The sequence below is a fragment of the Patiria miniata genome, unplaced genomic scaffold, assembly GCF_015706575.1.
Source record: "Patiria miniata isolate m_02_andy unplaced genomic scaffold, ASM1570657v1 HiC_scaffold_28, whole genome shotgun sequence".
In the NCBI taxonomy this organism is placed as follows: Eukaryota; Metazoa; Echinodermata; class Asteroidea; order Valvatida; family Asterinidae; genus Patiria; species Patiria miniata.
This window is the reverse complement of record NW_024037067.1, coordinates 2,577,800-2,596,883: the sequence shown is the minus strand read 5'-3', so window position 1 is coordinate 2,596,883 and position 19,084 is coordinate 2,577,800. Positions and strand designations below refer to the sequence as shown.

The 19,084-nt window shown below is 47.7% G+C and overlaps 1 protein-coding gene across 1 annotated transcript; it reads left to right on the top strand.

The window, feature by feature from the left end:
- Positions 1–10,736: 10,736 nt before the first annotated feature.
- On the top strand, positions 10,737–12,170 carry LOC119735051. Its single transcript, XM_038208742.1, has one exon. It carries the CDS (start codon positions 10,737–10,739, stop codon positions 12,168–12,170), a length of 1,434 nt encoding a protein of 477 aa, XP_038064670.1.
- Positions 12,171–19,084: the final 6,914 nt, after the last annotated feature.

The window sequence follows — 19,084 nt, the reverse complement described above, 5'->3', positions numbered from 1 at the left end:
ATCAATTTTAGTAGACGAATCATCGGTTCTCTTGTTAAGCCTCGGGCAAACAGATTTGGCTGTATTCATAGCTGATTTATAGTGTTCCACATTGCCTTGGGGTCATTTAAATTGTCTTGAAAAGTTTTGTGTGTAAAGTCCCGCTTCACTGCTCTGATTAAATAGTTGACTCTGTTTCTGGCCTTTCTATAGGCAGTTAACAATGCTTCAGATTTGACTTGGTTGAAGCGTTGTAAGAGTTTGTCTCTTGTACGCATTGCTGAGTTGATGATGTCATTCCACCATGGTGTTTGCTGGAGTATCGTAACATGTTTATCTTAACACGGCATGTTTATTGACAACGCTGGAATATATATGGTTCCAGAGAAGGAGAAGCTCATTGGGATTGTCTATTCCATCTAAAAAATGCTATGGTGCATTCATCATGTCAGACCTAAATTCATTCACATTTATGTTTTTGGTCTTCCTGTACTTAATATTGCGATGAGATGACATTTTGGAAAATGATCCGTTGTGCATTTTAGTAACAACCACAGGAAAATGATCAGATAACCCAACATGGGGGACCATCACAGAATGAATTGTCGATGGATTGCTGACATAAATATGGTCCAAACAAGTTCCGGATACATATCAGGTTACTTCCAAGACCAATTGAGTGTAGCCTATATCAAGTAGGCTGGTGAGGTTGCTTGAAGAAGCTCAAATTAATGTCACCAAAAATGAGCACATCCATGTTTGACTGATGGCAATCTCAAAATTTTGCTTGATGACACAATCTGTCTCAGCCTTGGCACTTGGTGGTCTGTAGATGTAGCCGACAAGGAACTTCTTGGCTCTAGAGGGCTCGATCTGGAGCCACATGATTTCAGCATGATCAGTTTTAAGATCCACCCTGCAGGTGTAACTAATGGCATATGCCAATAGACTGCCTCCATGTTTGTTGGGTCTGTCGCGCCTCTCTGGCTGATGATAGCCATCAATATGTAATGATGTGGTATCAGTCTTTGGTCCAAGAAATGATTCAGATAAACCAATCACATCCAGGGGGTGCGGATCTTTGCAAAGAGCCAGCTTGAGTTGCTCAAATTTATTGGATATTCTGTTCAGATTCCAGCTGCCAATTCGGATGCCCTTTATGGGTAGACCGCTGAAGGTACACTTGTCGTTGTCGATGGTGCTATCATAATTACATGGCAGTAACGTATTACAGTCTTGACGGTCACTCAGATATAGAGTCTCAAAAAAGGAATCATTCAGCTGAGGAAGGGCACATGTACCACATATGTACAATTCATCATTTGCTTTGTAGTGCTTGTATGTACGAAGAGTCATTCCAGTACATTTCATATGAAAGACTTCAGTGCAAACAGTGCACATGATCTGTCGATGGTTCTTTTGAATCCTCCCATCACATGTAGAGGAAAAGGACAGACTCGGTCTCAGATTGCCGTTATAAATATGTGCAAACTTGTTGCCGATATATGGCGCACCAACAATCTCAAACAGTGTCATTAATTCCATCAAGTTGTTCTTGTGTTCATTCATGGTAGAATTACAACTAGCTGGCACATTATCAACACTTACAGTTTGTAATGTTTGGCGTTGAATGTTGGGCAGGTAGGCGGTCCGTGGGGCAGCCATCTTTGATCATACTGGATCCCTAATTCTACCATCTGGCTGCCATCATATACCTCGTGGGTGCTGCGCTCCACGATTCAACCTCTGCCCACCAGCTCTATTTGGCTTTTTGTTTCGTGATGCTCCATCCTCGGTGCCACTGTCATTGCCAGCATCTTTGTCACTGTTTGCGCAGGAGGAGGGGACGGGTTACGAGACTCGGACCCGATGGTCAGCTTTGTCTGGATGCAGACTTAAGAAGTTTAGGTTTCTCCCAGGTGTTGCAGGAACTTCTGGTTCCAGTTGGGTCTTGTGTTGGGCTTGTTAAGGCCAATTTGACTGACTGGTTCCTTGTCTGATAGTTGGTTGTTACTTGGTCTACAAGTTCCTGTGGCAGGACTGTAAATGAAACTTGGTCAGGTGTCAAATCTTGGTGATTTGCCCCGTCCTGTCTGTTGTCCTCTCCATTGACATTTCACACTGTCGGCATGGCATCCATGACATATGATCTGCATTCTCGTGCTGACGTCCAGGTCGTTGTTTGATGTCAAAGTTGTATTCGGCCAAAACATGAAGCCACCAAGCCAGCCAGCCACTTGTCCTGCTGGTTCCTTGAACCTAAACAACCAGTGTACTTCATTCATTTGCCCAAATAGCTATATTTATTCAGCCGACAGACTCAAACACTAACAGATTTAATCAACCAAGGAGCTTCCTCTCGGGGCCTACCCGTCATGCCACGTCATGAATCCGTCATTATACTTCCTCTTTTTTTCTAGCGATGGCATCGTGCAAAAGTAAACATTTTGCCTTTGGACAAGTTGTTCAGGTGTGGATCCAGGGATGGGGGGGGGGTCAAAAAAAAGAAGCTCTGTCCAAAAAAAGAAGAAGAAATTCCTAGTAATAATAATATGCCCCCCCCCCCCCTCCGACACCCAAAAAAATTATACTGGTAATAATGTCCGCCTGTGCACAAAATACGGACAGAGCCAGCTTGGTTAGGGGGTATTTGTAAACTATTTTGTAATATAGTGTTAATAATTGTCAAATTTGAACAGTGCTCCCCATTGAAAGTATGGTATGAGTCATACAAAACTTAAAACAGACTGTGCATGTTAACATAATCTAGTATGAGCCTTTTCATAAGTACTAGAGTTGATTATGAGTAAAATGTGCGCATGGAAAGAAGTAACCTTAAGTAACTTCATTCTTTCCAAAGAACTTGTGGATTTCACTGGCTTCATTTGCCCCCCCCCCCTAAAACAAAAAAGTATGGTTTTACTCCTGAATTGTCTGTTTTATTAACAGTTCCTGGTGTGCAGACAGATACAGGCAAGACACACTCATTGAGACGACTGAGTGATCAGAGAATATCCTTCATGAAAGGTACTATATAAAGAAATCACAGAGTTATACTTGTCATTACAAGTAATAATACAAGAGATATTTGTTCAGCTGAAAGTTGTTTTGGGCAATTTCACTATGGTTGACTGTATCAGAATTTATTTCTTGTACAGCTGTTCACTGAAATCTAGATGCAGATGTCTCATTAGTAGCGTATCAAGTATGGAGCTCCTTCCATGCTAACTAGAGAAATAAAGAATGTGCTTATTGATGAGTGTCTGAATTGATCAGCAATATTTGTTAATGTTAAAGTACCAGTGAGCGATATCATAATGTTTCTCTATATATTGTTTATTACAGTGGAGGCCACAGGACCATCCTATGAATATAGTGATAGAAAATCATCCACCTACGCAGGTAAGTGCACCCTTAACCTACATAGCCATTTCATATAAATATGCTTCTTAAAATATCTCACTAATGAATCATGCACATAAAATGTTAGAAACGTTGTGGATGTTTTCAAGTTCAATCTATATATTTTGTTTGTCAATCGAGTTCTTCATTTTCTTTTTTTATTATGTGTGGTTACATATATGTACAGCATACATGTCAGTTGTACTGACACATTTAAATTTTGTCCTCGTGGTCCGTAATGAAACAGAAATCACATCCAGTATGGAACGTGTGCATTTCTATGGGAAGTTTTCGGATAGCATTTGCGCACATTGTCTAACTGCGGTCTTGAACAGCTGCAGCCAGATGCTTTATACATACATGTAGGTCATAGGCCACTTCCATCACAAGATTCTGTGAAGCTCATCAGCGTATCCCAGCATCCTGTTTGCAGCGCCAGTAGTAATGATTACGCCCTCTTGCGTTCGTGACCTTCGACCTATTTGTCTCCGTTCTATCGTTTATATTGCTCAATGTGCTTTCCCGCCTTTGTTCATTAAAGTCTTCCATTATACCCAATAAGTCGATTACAGTTGCGGTTATTGTGTGTGTTGGATGAACTCTTGTCCCTACTGGCATGGGGGCAGCGTTTTGAGACGAATCTTCACCGTAGAAAGTGTGGAAAAAGTGCTTCAAACCTCGGACATACCGGACACATACGGTACATAGCCATTCACGTACACAGTGAGTGACTGTACAGTTATACATACAATTGAGTACATCGTCTTGTCATCCAGTGGTTATTTTCGGAGTGCACTATGGCGTCCATGCACCGCGCACCGAAGCAGTGGTGCTTGAGCAAGGTAGAAACAGTAAACACTTTCGAGAACTGGCGGCAAAACCTTCAATATACACTCTCACTTGATTCCAACTTTGCTCCATTCTTAGTGGAGGGCTGTCAGTGGGGAAGAAAATTAAAACGGCCTCCCTACGAGGTTTCCAGGATGACAATGACACAGTCCCAGTGGACAAACGCAAAACTGCTTAGCAAAAAAAATACTATGCTTAGCTAATGTTGGGGCAAATCGCCAATTATTGCCCTGTGATATCCAGAAATACCATTATCAAGAACTCAACCTCAGTACAGACCATATGGCAAGTCATACGCCTACACTTTGGCTTTCAATCAACTGGCGCCCACTTTATTGACTTTTCTGACATCCACCTCAGCCCTGAGCGACCAGTAGACCTGTACCAGCGCCTCATGGCATTTGCAGAGGACAATTTACTCCGCTCGGACAGCGGAATTTCCCATCATGGCCAGCCAGTTACTGAGGATGAGGAACTGTCTCCCTCCCTAGAGAACTTTATCGTCCTAACATACATACCAGTCTGCCAAAGTTAGTGAAGCAGCAATACGGTACAGAGCTCCGGTCACGCACACTCGCCTCCATCAAGCCTGAGATATCACAAGCCCTTGACTCGCTCCGATGACCCGAAGGCGATGCGTACAGTAACCTCGCGCCCTCCCCCTTCACGCCCGTCTTTCGGCTCGCAACCCAGGTCCGAACTATGTCAACCACAACGACGCCCCTCTCGCCCCCAAACAGGTTGGATGGAACAGTTCCAATCACTTCCTGAGCGAGTGCCCTCACCTCCCCGAGCAGGAGACGAGCCCCAAGTAGTCAATGAGGATGAGGAGAGCCCTGACACGAACGACAGGGACAATCCCTCCGCCTTCAGAGTCCAGACACGACATTCCCCGTACTTGGACACGTTTTGTGGCTATCACACCATCCGCATAACCATCGATAGTGGAGCCACAGGAAACATGATCCATGCCTCCACTGCAAAGCGCCTAGGGGCTACAATAAAGGAAAGCTCCAGTCTGCACATCAAGCAGATGGCTCATCCCCACTCATGGTAATGGGCAAGACACCCCTCACACTCTCCCGTGATGGCTGTGAGTTCTGTGAGTTCTGTGAGACCCAGTACCAGGCTTCAGGTCCCTTGTGACTGATGAGCTCCTGCAGCAGCACAGGTTGACCATTGAAATTGGCCGCATCAAGAATATCGACAAGAATCCAGTTGCCGAAAAAGCTGTATAAGAGCTGGAAGACGAGCTCCTGCACCAAGATCCCATGGGCGGCGCCGTATCACCACTGACTCTTGCATTAGCCACATCTTGCCTGAATTCCCACATACGCTCCCGTGGTCTTTCCACTCACGAGATGTGGTATCAACGGGATCAGTTCACAAACAGCCAGATTCCCATCACCGACCGGCAGTTGATTTTTGACCAGCAGGACCTTCGCATCGCTAATCATCCCCACAGTGAAAAGGCGAAGACACCATCAGGCAGAATTGCATCTGACACTGTTGTTGCCATCGGGGACTTAGTATATCTCCATGGTGACCGCAACAAAACAAAAAGACGAAACCGCTACCTTGTGACAGCCATTGATGGGTTGTGGTGCAGTGTCCGTAAATTCATCGGGAACCAACTCCAGAGCACATTCTACCGTGTTAAACGCTCAGAGTGTTTCAAGGTACCTTCCCACTCTGATATCGATCCACCATTTCCATCAGAATGGCCCGATCTTCATGACAGTGCTGATGAAGCAGACGCTGACATAGCACCAGCTCCACCCACACCACCTGCCATACCAATCATACTCTCGACACCTGCTAAGCAAGCTACTGGATCCCCCTCTCTGGAAGCTGAGCATGCACCACAAGTAGCAGAGGTACCTATTCACGTGTTGCCTACTCCACAGCCCACGATTCCTACAGACAGCCCTGGAGACATGAGCATCTCTTGCCCACGCTCACCCGCAAGACGCTCATCCCGCCTACGCAAACCACCCGCATACCTTGATGACTACTTGACTGATTATTGACACTGATCCGTGACTGTGTGAACACTGGTAGTGTTTAGGACAAGATATATAATGCCTTCCTATGGAGTGGCACATGTGTGGCAGAATAATCCCCAGGGCTGGAAGGCAGTGTACCCCTATGAAGGCCCATTTTTCTTTCTTTATGTAGCATTAGATTAGATTTTGATATTACATGTTTAGCTTTTGTTTCTTGTTTCAATTGAGCGCAGCAACAAAAAAAACATATTCTTCGTTCTCCTTCTAATATATTTTACTGTAAGAGGGACTCATTGTTTAGGTTTTTTGCCTTGTTTCAAAGAGAAAAAAGAGGTCACGCCAGTAGTAATGATAACGCCCTCTTGCGTTCGTGACCTTCGACCTGTTTGTCTCCGTTCTATCGTTATCGCTCAATGTGCGTTCTCGCCTTTGTTCATTAAAGTCTCCCATTATACCCGATAAGTCGATTCCATTATACCCGATAAGTCGATTACAGTTGCGGTTATTGTGTGTGTTGGATTGAACTCTTGTCCCTACTGGCATGGTGGCAACGTTTAAGTTCTTTGCCTTGTTTCAAAAGAGAAAAAAGAGGCCACGCCAGTAGTAATGATAACGCCCTCTTGCGTTCGTGACCTTCGACCTGTTTGTCTCCGTTCTATCGTTATCGCTCAATGTGCGTTCTCGCCTTTGTTCATTAAAGTCTCCCATTATACCCGATAAGTCGATTACAGTTGCGGTTATTGTGTGTGTTGGATTGAACTCTTGTCCCTACTGGCGCAGGGCGGTGGGTACGAGCGAAACTGGAACTGTCCCGTAAAAAAAACACCACCGCTCTAACTGTAAAGAAATGAAACGAAGGATAATCATGTCTTTCATTCACTTCGGTTTGGTCCATTTTATTTGTAAGAACCATGGTCTTTTGGAGCAACTAACAAGTCCTTAAACTTAAGCTCCTTTGTCTGTACAGGAAAAAAAAAAACTTGCTTGAACATCAAACAGGACAATTACAAAATGACTTTAATTCTAATTTTTTTTTTCTCCTTTCAACGTGGTTGAAAAATACATAGCAACAACTATAAACTGCAGTATATACCAAACCGTGGGCAAACAGGAACTGTATAACTACTTAATGCAAATGCAAAACACTTGCCTGTTCAAGTCTACTTCACTCTACTTACCTGTAGAGCAATACTACTTATGCATATTCCCCCTACCGGCAGGTATTTTCGCTAAGAGTTATATACAATAGCGCCCTCTGGCGCCCTACCCATAATACCCCGCGACATGCGTGCCTCGTGAGCGTCCTCTTTTCTCTTAGCGGCAGGTCGGGTAGGACGTGCGTGAAATAGCTCGCTGTTTGCCTCGTCATTTACTACCCTTTTTTGCGTTTAAGAGAAGTATTTAATAAAAGATTAGTAATCATTAGTTTGTAGAGTTTCATCATCTTCTTGGTTTAATTTATTTCATAAATATGAAGCGTTTGGGGAGGGCTGATCTGTCACTAACCGTAAGGGATAGCTCTCCCACGGGACGGACCGAGTTCTCGGGGGACTCTGCCGTTAACGCTCCGACGTTACCGCGGCAGCAGTCTCTCGTCCGGCACCCTCAGCCACAGTCGGCTGAGGGAGTTGGCAGTTCCGCCGATCAGTTAAGGGGACCTCGGTCACCTTCTCCGGTCAACTCGGGCGGAACACCCAAACTAAAGGCTCACTCCGGCAAGGTTCCCCTAAAACATATCTCCTGTGCCGGAGCAAAGCCTAAGAAGGGCCGTCAGGGCAAGCGTGGCTCGGCAACGAGCGCCGCTTTGGCACCTAGCCCTCCCCCGATCACGGGGCAGCCCGAGGGGACTAGCCGTCACACTTCGGTGGGCTCTAGTCACCCGTGCCCTCCCGACACAGTACCGAACACCACTGGTTGTCGGGATGGGCTATTGCACGGGCTACCGGTCCGTCCAGCGCTCGCTCAGCCCACGGGGCCTGAGGCGCTGTCGGCCGGGTGCATTATGAGCGATACGGAGCCGGTCGCCCCGGGGGATCCCGGGCCGACGGTTCCCGTGCTAGCTCGCTCAGAGGGACTACTCTCGTCATCGGATTTTTTCCGTTGTTCGGGGGTCCCGGTGCCCCAGGTGTCTTCCGATTTTTCCTCGGACACACCTCGGGCCGTTCTTCTAAAAAGAAGAATAAGAAGAAGAAGGCTGCACGTCGATCGCACCGTTCTTCTTCGGGTTCGGACGACTCCTCTGACCAGTCCCGCCGGGGCAAACGCTCCCGGGGGGAGGACGCGGTTTCTAGAGCAGATTTCCTGCTGGCTTTTCAGTCAATTTCCGATACGCTATCGGCTATGTCGGCAGGCCGCCGGGCGGGCCCTATTGGGGGCCCCCTGCAGCGGTGGACTACGGCCCACAGCCATCGGTCGTTGGGCCCACATCACAGTCTTCAGTCACCGGTCACGCTTGGGTGGCCCGGGAACAGAGGGACATACCGCACACAATTAGTCGTGCTCCGGCGTCCCCGCCTGCGGTGAGGACTTCACAGTCGTCGTGCGTTGGTCACGGTTGGGTGGCCCAAGCACAGCGGGACATGCCGCACTTGGTTGACCGTACACCGGAGGCCCGGCCTGCAGCGAGCGTCTCGCATGCATCGGCCGTGGGCCACGGTTGGGTGGATCAGAGGCCGCGGGACCTACCGCGTACGCTGGGATCCCCGCCTGTATTGAGTATTCATCCATCTATGCAGTTTGACTCGGAGGAAGTTGTCCAGCCACTACCGCGTGGTTCGGTACAACTCGCCTCCGGGCGGCGTTTGTTCACCGGAGTCAACTCGGCCCTCACAATCGGCTGAGTCATCCGATGACGACGAGGAACCAGACCGTTTACAGCGGCTGTCTATTTCTGAAACGGAGCTCCGTTTAGTACAGAGGGATATGATAAGAGTACTTCATTTACCCTCCGCTGATGAGCCCCCTCCGCCCGATCATCAATCTTTCAAGCGAAGGACGGGCTCCGCATCTAGCAGCGATAAGATATTCCCCGTACTTCCTTTAGATCAAGTATGCGTGGAACGTATCGACAGCATCATGTCAACTGATAAATGGCGGCCGTTTCTCAGTCGGGAACGGGATTATTTTCGTTTCCCGGCTGAAGATCATGTGAAGTTCTTCACTCCGCCTGCCATCCCCGACGCCGCAAAAGATAAACTTGCAGCCGATGAGAGTGGTTCATCTTCCAAGCGGCCCTTTGTGGACAAAGCACGGGGTAAACTTGAAGATGTTTTGAAGAAGATGGACGCAGCTTCACGCTTCGGTTTGAAATCAGCGTCTTTCTTACTTCTTCTCACGGAATATTTGGCCGTGGGCTATGAAGAGGATTCGCCGATTCCAGCAGATATGCTGACTGCGGCCCTTCATTGCCTCGACCATGGTCTACGCTCAGTGCTTGATCAATTCGCACGCGTGTCGACCCTATCAACGTCCACCCGCTGGGGTAACGTGCTCGATGCACTTTTCCTCCCGTCGCAGGGTGCTCGCAAAAGACTTGAAGATCTCCCCTTAACGGGCCCGGATCTATTTGCCGGTAAATTCGAGGATCAGATGCGAGATGAGGCCAAACGTCTGAAGGCTACGGAGAAAATCAACTTCAAGAAGCCTCCAGCACCGGCGCCCAAACAACAGCGGGGTAAGGGCAAAACATTTGTCATTCCCCGCCGCAAACCTCTGAAATCTGGTCGCGGTGGTTTTCGTGGCCGCACGGACAATACTTGGTGCGCGCGCCACGCAGGCCCGCACGTTCTCTGGACAACAACGGCCCCAATCCGGTCGTGGTTTCCGGGCACCGGCCCCCCGCTATCCCGGGGGCTGGCGCAAGTGACTTAGTAGACTCGTGGCGGCCTCCCGCCGTCGGACCTGTGGGAGGCCGTCTCCGAGACTTTGCGGGGTCCTGGGGTTAAATTACATTCGACCGGTGGGTGCTTGACACGATCGGGTGCGGCTACACACTCGAGTTCTCGAGCACACCCCCGTCGGACATGATCGTTCGACCGACGGTAGTTCCGTCCGATCCTACTAAACGTCTCTCCCTCGAAGGGGAGATCAGTTCCCTCCTCGGGAAACGGGCAATTCGCCCGCTCCCTCCGGGGGAGACACGGTCGGGCTTCATGTCGACCTTCTTCCTGGTACCCAAGAAGGAGGCCGGCATGTGGCGCCCGATTTTAAATCTAAAACCCCTCAACAAATTTATTCGGCCAAGACGTTTTCGCATGGATACGCTCAACATCATACTCCAATCGATTCGTACTCCTGCGTGGGGAGCCAGTCTAGATCTGAAAGATGCGTATCTACACATTCCTGTCAGACCAGACCACTGGAAGTTTCTTCGTTTTCAGTACGAGAACGTCCAGTACGAGTTCATGGTTCTTCATTTGGTCTAGCCACCTCACCCCGGTCTTCACGCGTGTGGTGAAGACAATCGGGGCCGCATTAAGAAAACAAGGTTTGATGATCTTCATGTATCTCGACGATTGGATCATTATTGCTCAATCTCAGACGGCCGCATCGGCGGCACTCAATCTGACTTGGCGTCTAGCGGCGGATCTCGGGTTTATTATCAACGCCGAGAAATCCCATCCACATCCATCCCAATTCCCAATCTTTCTGGGAGCGTCGCTCGATCTCCAGAAGGGATTGGTTCGGCCTACGGAGGAACGAATTGTAAATCTCCAACAGTGTGTGTCTCTGTTTCTCCCGACGACCATGGCCCCAGCGCAAGCCTGGCTAAGGTTGCTCGGTCTTATGGCCAGTATGGTGGATGTGGTGAACTTTTGCAGACTAAGGATGCGTCCCATCCAATTACATCTGCTGTCCTTCTATCGGCCCAGTCGTCACCACATACGTCATCTGGTGCCGACCACACCTTGGCTAATACCGCACCTCCGTTGGTGGCTCGACAATGCCAATCTCACGGAGGGGCGCGCGTTTCGCAATCCCAAGCCGTCAGTGACCATCACGACAGACGCGTCACTTTTTGGCTGGGGGGCCACCCTCCACCCGCGCCAAGTAGCGGGTCGGTGGGGGCCCGAAGAGTGCTCGAAGCACATAAATGTGCTGGAGATGTTGGCAGTCATCAATGCTCTCCAACGTTTTCAAACATCAGTGACAAACCAGGTAGTCAACATTCGATGCGACAATGCCACAGTAGTGGCCTACATCAATCGACAAGGAGGCACGCGATCCGCCCAACTATGCGCGCTCACGTGGAATCTCTTCCATTGGTGTATGAGCCACAGAGTATCACTCGTGGCAACTCATCTCCCAGGCGAGGAGAACGTCACAGCCGACGCTCTCTCCAGGGGGTGGGTCGTTCCGACGGAATGGACACTGCGTCCGCAGGTTGTCCAGTCCCTCTTCCTACTGATCGATCGACCTCATGTCGACCTGTTTGCCTCTCGAAACAACCACCAGTTACCGGTATACTGCGCAAGACACAACGACCCTTGCGCTTGGCAGACAGATGCGCTGGCGATACGGTGGGACAGGCTTCTGGCATATGCCTTTCCCCCGTTCTCCCTCATACCTCGAGTACTGGCCAAAGTGGAACAGGAGGACTGCAAGATCCTCCTCATAGCTCCTTTTTGGCCACGCCAACCGTGGTTCCCGAGACTCACCAAGCTCTTGGTTCACCGCCCGGTGATTCTTCCGCAGAGGGCGGACATACTGTTCCAGCCCAGCTCGGGTTTTCTTCACCCGGCCCCGGAGGATCTCCACCTGACGTGCTGGGTATTATCACGCAATCCCTCCGCACGGCGGGCCTTTCTGAACGAGCTGCGGCCATTGCAGCCTGCAGCCGACGGGAATCTACAAGGAAAGTTTACAACAGTAGATTACACCATTTTTACAAATGTTGTAGAACCAGGTCTCTGCGTCCCTCCGATACTTCTATAGGAGAGGTTGCAGACTTCCTGGTAGGTCTCTTTGAAAGTGATCTTGCTACAGCCACAGTTAAAAATTATCGGTCGGCTATAGCAGCTATTCATGGAGGATTCTCTGACGGTTCCTCGGTGTCAGATAATCAGAGTCTTAGCCAACTTGTCAAGGGGATGTTTGTGTCGCGCCCCCCGACACGTAGGCTATTACCATCATGGGATCTCTTTGCCGTTTTATCAACCTTATCGAGACCCCCATTTGAACCAATGGGCAGCTCAACCTTGTTGCAGCTGTCGGTTAAAGTGTCATTTCTGTTAGCAGTGGCTACGTCTAGACGACGTAGCGAACTGTATTCGCTTACGGTGGAGACAGGGCATATCCGGTGGGAACCAGGGGGTGTACGCCTGGTTCCTAGAACAGGTTTTCTGACTAAAAATCAGTCGGAATCATTTTCACCCTGCCGGACATAAAATCTTTTTCGTCTGTCTCTCGTGACAAGCTTTGGTGTCCGGTCAGGGCCCTGAAATGGTACGTTGATAGAACTAAATCGCTCCGAAGCGGCCATTCACAGCTGTTTATTACAACGACTCCACCATACCGACCGGCCTCGCGTGATACAATTTCCCGCTGGTTGGTTACGGCCATCAAATCAGCAATAGACTCACCAACAACAGATTCCGTTGGGTCAGTCCATGCACATGAGGTCAGGGCAACTTCTACTTCCTGGGCCTTTTTTAAGGGTGTTTCTGTTAAAGATATTACACAGGCAGCGTGTTGGAAAACCCCCAACACCTTCACAGAGTGCTATTTGAAGGATGTCCTCCAGACGGAAGGCAGAGCCGGGAGAGTGGTGCTGAAGGCGGCGAGCCGAGCATCATCGGGCCCACAGGATCCTCTCCTACCCGGGACTTCCCTAGAATAGGTGAGTCTCCTCATCCTGTCTATTTACATTAATACATTACACTGTATTGAATATAAATGTATAGCTAAACACTCTTGTAGCAAGGTCATTGGTCTTGGACAAGTTACCTTTTTTGTATCAGTTTACCTTGTGCATGGGCTTGATTTGAAGTGTTTTAGAACTTGCTTTAAGAAGTGTCGTGTACTAACAGTACTCTTCTTTGCAGGATTCAACTGTATTATATCATAATACTTTACATTGTGGGGCGTCCCCCCTTACAAGGGCTGACGTCTCGGTTAACATGCGAGGGTAATTAATATCCTTTACATGTAGATTTATTGGTTTTTGCCCCTGTCCGCCTTTGGTCGGAACAGTGGGAGCCATCTGGGGTTACATTTCCATGTTTCGTGCCCCTGTGAGTAAGCAATAGCATCTCGCATAGTGACCCACCTCCTTGACGGTGCTAGTCTATGCATAAGTAGTATTGCTCTACAGGTAAGTAGAGTGAAGTAGACTCCCCCCCCCCCCCCCCCCCCCACAGAAGTGTGGTTGGGGTCTACGAACGAATACTTACCTGTAGAGCATCCCTCCCCCCTACACCACTCTTCTCGATGCCTTGGGTACTTTGTTGTATTCCGACTTAGCGCTCGAGAAAAGAGGACGCTCACGAGGCACGCATGCCGCGGGGTATTATGGGTAGGGCGCCAGAGGGCGCTATTGTATATAACTCTTAGCGAAAATACCTGCCGGTAGGGGGAATATGCATAAGTAGTATTGCTCTACAGGTAAGTATTCGTTCGTAGACCCCAACCACACTTCTGTGGGGGGGGGGGGGGGGAATTACTCTCTTCTCAAAAAAACCTGAATTATCAACAATGGCACATAACCCAGAAAACAGATGTCCTACTAACCAGCAATTGTCTGTTTATTTGCAATACACTTGCCAAGATATGTTCCCCCATAGCTGATTAGGTTGTAACATCTTTCTTATAAAATCTAGCGAATGTACCTGCATTTGTACCAGCTGTTTCCTCCTATATTTCCTCCTGCACTTGGACAGAACACTATACATTATTAACCTACATTAGTCTTTATCCGAAATCGAAGCAGAGCTGTACAGCCCCAATGATATATTAACTTTCAAATATAATCCTTTGAGCTACTGATGGCGCCTTCTTCAGAGCCTCCTCGTCCAACCCCATTGCTAGTACTGATGGCCTATTCCAAGTTATTTAGACACTGTCGCCTGTGGCACAATTCCATCAAATGGTGCAAATGGTATGGGAATTTTTTGGACTGTTTAACTATCAAGTGGACCCCGAGGGTACACCCCGTGCTGAAGCACTCATTATTGCAAGTGCGGGAATTCAGGCGCTGGGCCATCGTGGTCTAGGTATTCTGCTCAGTTTTGAATTTAGCTACAAGATGTTGAAAGTACAATTTTATGTGTTAATGTACATGCCCTCCTATTTGGTGTTGATTATTTTATGAAGTGTTACAATGTATTTGTGTCCATGTCCTTTAATATGTACCTGTGCAGGCTACAAAGAATAAATTAGTAAAGTATAGGATTACCCATGTTTAACAAGAACTGTGGAATCCCCCGCCCCGCCCCCCTTTTCTCCCAATAATTGTGCCTTTTTAAATGTCGCCCGCAGTCTAAATGAAACTAAATTTTAGGCCGATGTGATGTGCAGAAGGGGACACTTTATTTTACAAAATTTGGACCGTTATTGCGAAATTTCAAACGTAGGGTATCGTGAAATGGTAACTTTTTTCATTGAATATATATAGGATAAAGGGATAATTTGTAGTGTGAATTATAAACAAAGATAATTACAGCATGCTTTGTTCTATTGAACTGAAACTCTACACATGTGCTTAGCAGTCATATCTTCACAAGCATACCAAATTTCAATCAATCGCACTAACTATACCCACCTTGACTCTGACCCCACAGGCACTTTCTGTCGAGATATACAACAGGTACTTGACGATATGCGATCACGTGACCAGTTGTCCAAGAAAGCTCACAAATTTCTTTCTCCCTGTGATTGTAGGACTGCCAGATTTTACCTTCTACCCAAGATTCACAAGGCTGGCAACCCCGGTAGACCCATCATCTCCGGTAATGGCTCACCCACGGAACGCATCTCCCTGTGCATTGACAGTTTTCTCAAACCCCTTGTTCGACGTCTCATCTCTGTACACCAACATCCCACATGAGGAGGGTGTTCGTGCTTGCTCCTTGGCTCTGGCCAAGGCAGGACACACGACTCCTCCCATCAGTGATGTTGGCACCCTCATGAGGCTTATACTAACGAAGAACAATTTTTCCTTCCTTGGTGAACACTATCTACAGGTACACGGCACTGCAATGGGCACTCGCATGGCCCCTTCCATGGCTTGCCTCTTCATGGGTGACCTCGAAGAACTCATTCTTGCCTCGGCCCCATGTCGCCCTTGGATCTGGTGGAGATATATTGATGATGTTTTTTTCATCTGGACCAGTGATGAGGACAGTCTCTTGACCTTCACTAACCACAGCAATTCCTTCCACAGAACCATCAAATTCACATCGGAGTTCTCGGCTCACCAAACCCACTTTCTGGATGTCACCGTCCGCAATAATTTGTAGTGTGAATTATAAACAAAGATAATTACAGCATGCTTTGTTCTATTGAACTGAAACTCTACACATGTGCTTAGCAGTCATATCTTCACAAGCATACCAAATTTCAATCAATCGCACTAACTATACCCGCCTTGACTCTGACCCCACAGGCACTTTCTGTCGAGATACACAACAGGTACTTGACGATATGCGATCACGTGACCAGTTGTCCAAGAAAGCTCACAAATTTCTTTCTCCCTGTGATTGTAGGACTGCCAGATTTTACCTTCTACCCAAGATTCACAAGGCTGGCAACCCTGGTAGACCCATCATCTCCGGTAATGGCTCACCCACGGAACGCATCTCCCTGTTCATTGACAGTTTTCTCAAACCCCTTGTCCCACAGATTTCGTCATACATTCACGACACCCCAGACTTCCTACGCAAGCTTGAAGGAATCAAGGACCAGATTCCCAGCACAGCCATCATTGGGACTTTCGACGTCTCATCTCTGTACACCAACATCCCACATGAGGAGGGTGTTCGTGCTTGCTCCTTGGCTCTGGCCAAGGCAGGACACACGACTCCTCCCATCAGTGATGTTGGCACCCTCATGAGGCTTATACTAACGAAGAACAATTTTTCCTTCCTTGGTGAACACTATCTACAGGTACACGGCACTGCAATGGGCACTCGCATGGCCCCTTCCATGGCTTGCCTCTTCATGGGTGACCTCGAAGAACTCATTCTTGCCTCGGCCCCATGTCGCCCTTGGATCTGGTGGAGATATATTGATGATGTTTTTTCATCTGGACCAGTGATGAGGACAGTCTCTTGACCTTCACTAACCACAGCAATTCCTTCCACAGAACCATCAAATTCACATCGGAGTTCTTGGCTCACCAAACCCACTTTCTGGATGTCACCGTCCGCAAGCAAGGCAACTCACTTACCACTGACCTGTATTCCAAACCCACAGACACCCACCAGTACCTCCAGTCCTCCAGCTGTCACCCCAGGCACTGCAAAACTGGCATAGCGTTTAGCCAGGCACTCAGACTCAGAAGAATTTGTTCTAATGATTCCGATTTCTCCCGCCATACACAGATACTGAGGAACAACTTGGTGGCCAGGGGTCACAGTTCTCGCCAAGTTCATCGTGCCATTGCCAGAGCTAAAGCTATCCCCAGAAATCTAGCTCTCACGGGAAAGGCCCCTGATGCCATGGCCAAACCCATGATTCCCTTGGTTACCACGTTTCACCCCAATCTCCCTCCCCTTTGCAAAATCACTAATGATGATCATCATATCCTCCATACTTCAGATCGCCTTGCCCGCGCCATCCCCAACGGGCCAACATTGGCTTACAGGCGTCCTCGAAATCTACGGGACTTGATTGTTCGAGCTGAAGTCCCATCCTTAGATGCATCCCCTCCCACCCAGCATGGTACTTTCAAGTGCAGTTCCAGATGTGTTGTCTGCCAGATTCATATCCAGGAGACTGACTCCTTTTCTGGCCACTCTTCTGTCACTACCCACAGAACCATTGGTAACATCACTTGTAACACCTCTAATGTCATATATCTCATTTCTTGCAGGGTCTGTGGAGTGCAGTATGTAGGTGAGACTAAGAATACGCTCAAGAAGCGTTTCTATGCCCACCGGTCAACGGTCAACACCAAGAAACTAGACACCCCTGTTGGTCATCACTTCAACCTGCCTAACCACTCCATTTCTGATATGATTTTGCAGGGCATTGAATCTCTTGGCCATCGCAAGGACTCAGTTTGCCTCAGCAGAGAGAAAGTGTGGATGAATCGTCTTCGAACTATTCAACCACATGGTCTCAACATCCAACTTGGAAATGATTAATCCTTTTCTTCCTCCATTGTCTTCTGTTACAGATTATCCACCTGGTCTTCCTTGTTTGTGTTTACCCATCTTCCGCCATCTTTCATCCCTTTCCACCTCCATACTGTTTCCCCCCCCCCCCCCCCCCCCCCCGCATCATCCCCCTTCACTCTCACACTCTTTTGTCCGTTCCCACTCCCTGTGACCTTTGATCCTTCCCCTTTCTGGTCCCTCCCCTGTTTACACCAGACCCCTTGTGGTTTGCCATCTCCCTTGTTTCTTTGTTCTCTCATCCACCCTTCCCTGCATCTTTCCACACCTTTCCCACCTAATCCTCCTTTTGTGTTTCTTCTTTCAGCCCTGCATGTTTGTGTGCACCCCCATGTTAATGTATGTACCTCTGTCATTTCTGTTTTAGCCTCTGAAGAAGAACTTGCTAAGTTCGCAATGTCAGGCCACATTAATTTTTAAATTTCAATCAAATCTGTCATGGCATGGCCAAGATCTTAGAGTGGGGGGTTGGATCCACCCCCTTTTATCCTGTCCCCACAAAATGGCCGGCATAATATGGCATCGAAAAAAATAGAAACATTGGCTTTTGGATTCAGTAGATCATAACGTTTTTAAAAATGTATAGTTTTGCTAATCCCCATAAAACCCCAACGAAAATACATTGTGAACCTGACTATTCTATTCTATTGTTTCGTTAGGCAGCACGGGGACCAGACAGGGCAAAGCTTTCACGCAGCTTGCTCACCTTTGAACAATGGACTTAATTCAGTTAATTCATCTCGTACCTCAGCATTGGAAAGAATGGACACTTTTGTTGCCACAATATCTTGACAATGGGTGTGAAAGGGATGTAGTTTAAATCGGAAAAACGACTCAAAATGTTTCTCCTTAAGAGAAAATGCATTCTGGTTTAATACTTGAAATGGACAGATGTCTGAACTTCTTCTTCATTTTTATGTCTGGCATAGATGCTGCAGTTACTCTACCAGCTGTGAAGACACGACCAGCATCAGGAACATCTCTTAATTTCAACAGGGAAGAGAATCTAACACCACCAGAGAAACCAGAGAATGATGTTGTGGGTAGGAAACTGAACACTCCTGATATTTCGAAGGCCCCAAGACAAATGGTAAATAGGAACAGAGGGCGCTGTCAGCTTGCTGCCAATTTTTCAGTGAAAGAATGTAACTAGTTTCATTGTTTGAACACAATCTTGATATATTGAGGGTAACAATAAATCTTCACATATATTGGTACTTTTACCTTTTTTGATTTGGCAGGCATATGGCAGACTGTTTGCCTCGACATGAAAATGTTCGAATTTTGCAAATGCCAGTTGTGGTTTATTCTACTAGCACTCAGTTTCTATTTTAAGATGGTGCACAGTGTCTGGAGTAATGTTTCCCTCGGACTGCGATGATTTGAACGTCAAGTGGGGGGGGGGGTGTTGTTCAAGTTACATTTCTTCTTTCTTCCTATGTCATGCAGTGGCGCACCCAGGATTTGGTTTTGGGGGGGGCTCAAAAAATTTTTTTTTACAAATTTGTTTAAATT

What these genes read in the sequence shown, in the direction of transcription:
- LOC119735051 (XM_038208742.1), top strand. Translation starts at nt 10,737, where the DNA reads ATGTATCTCGACGATTGGATCATTATTGCTCAATCTCAGACGGCCGCA.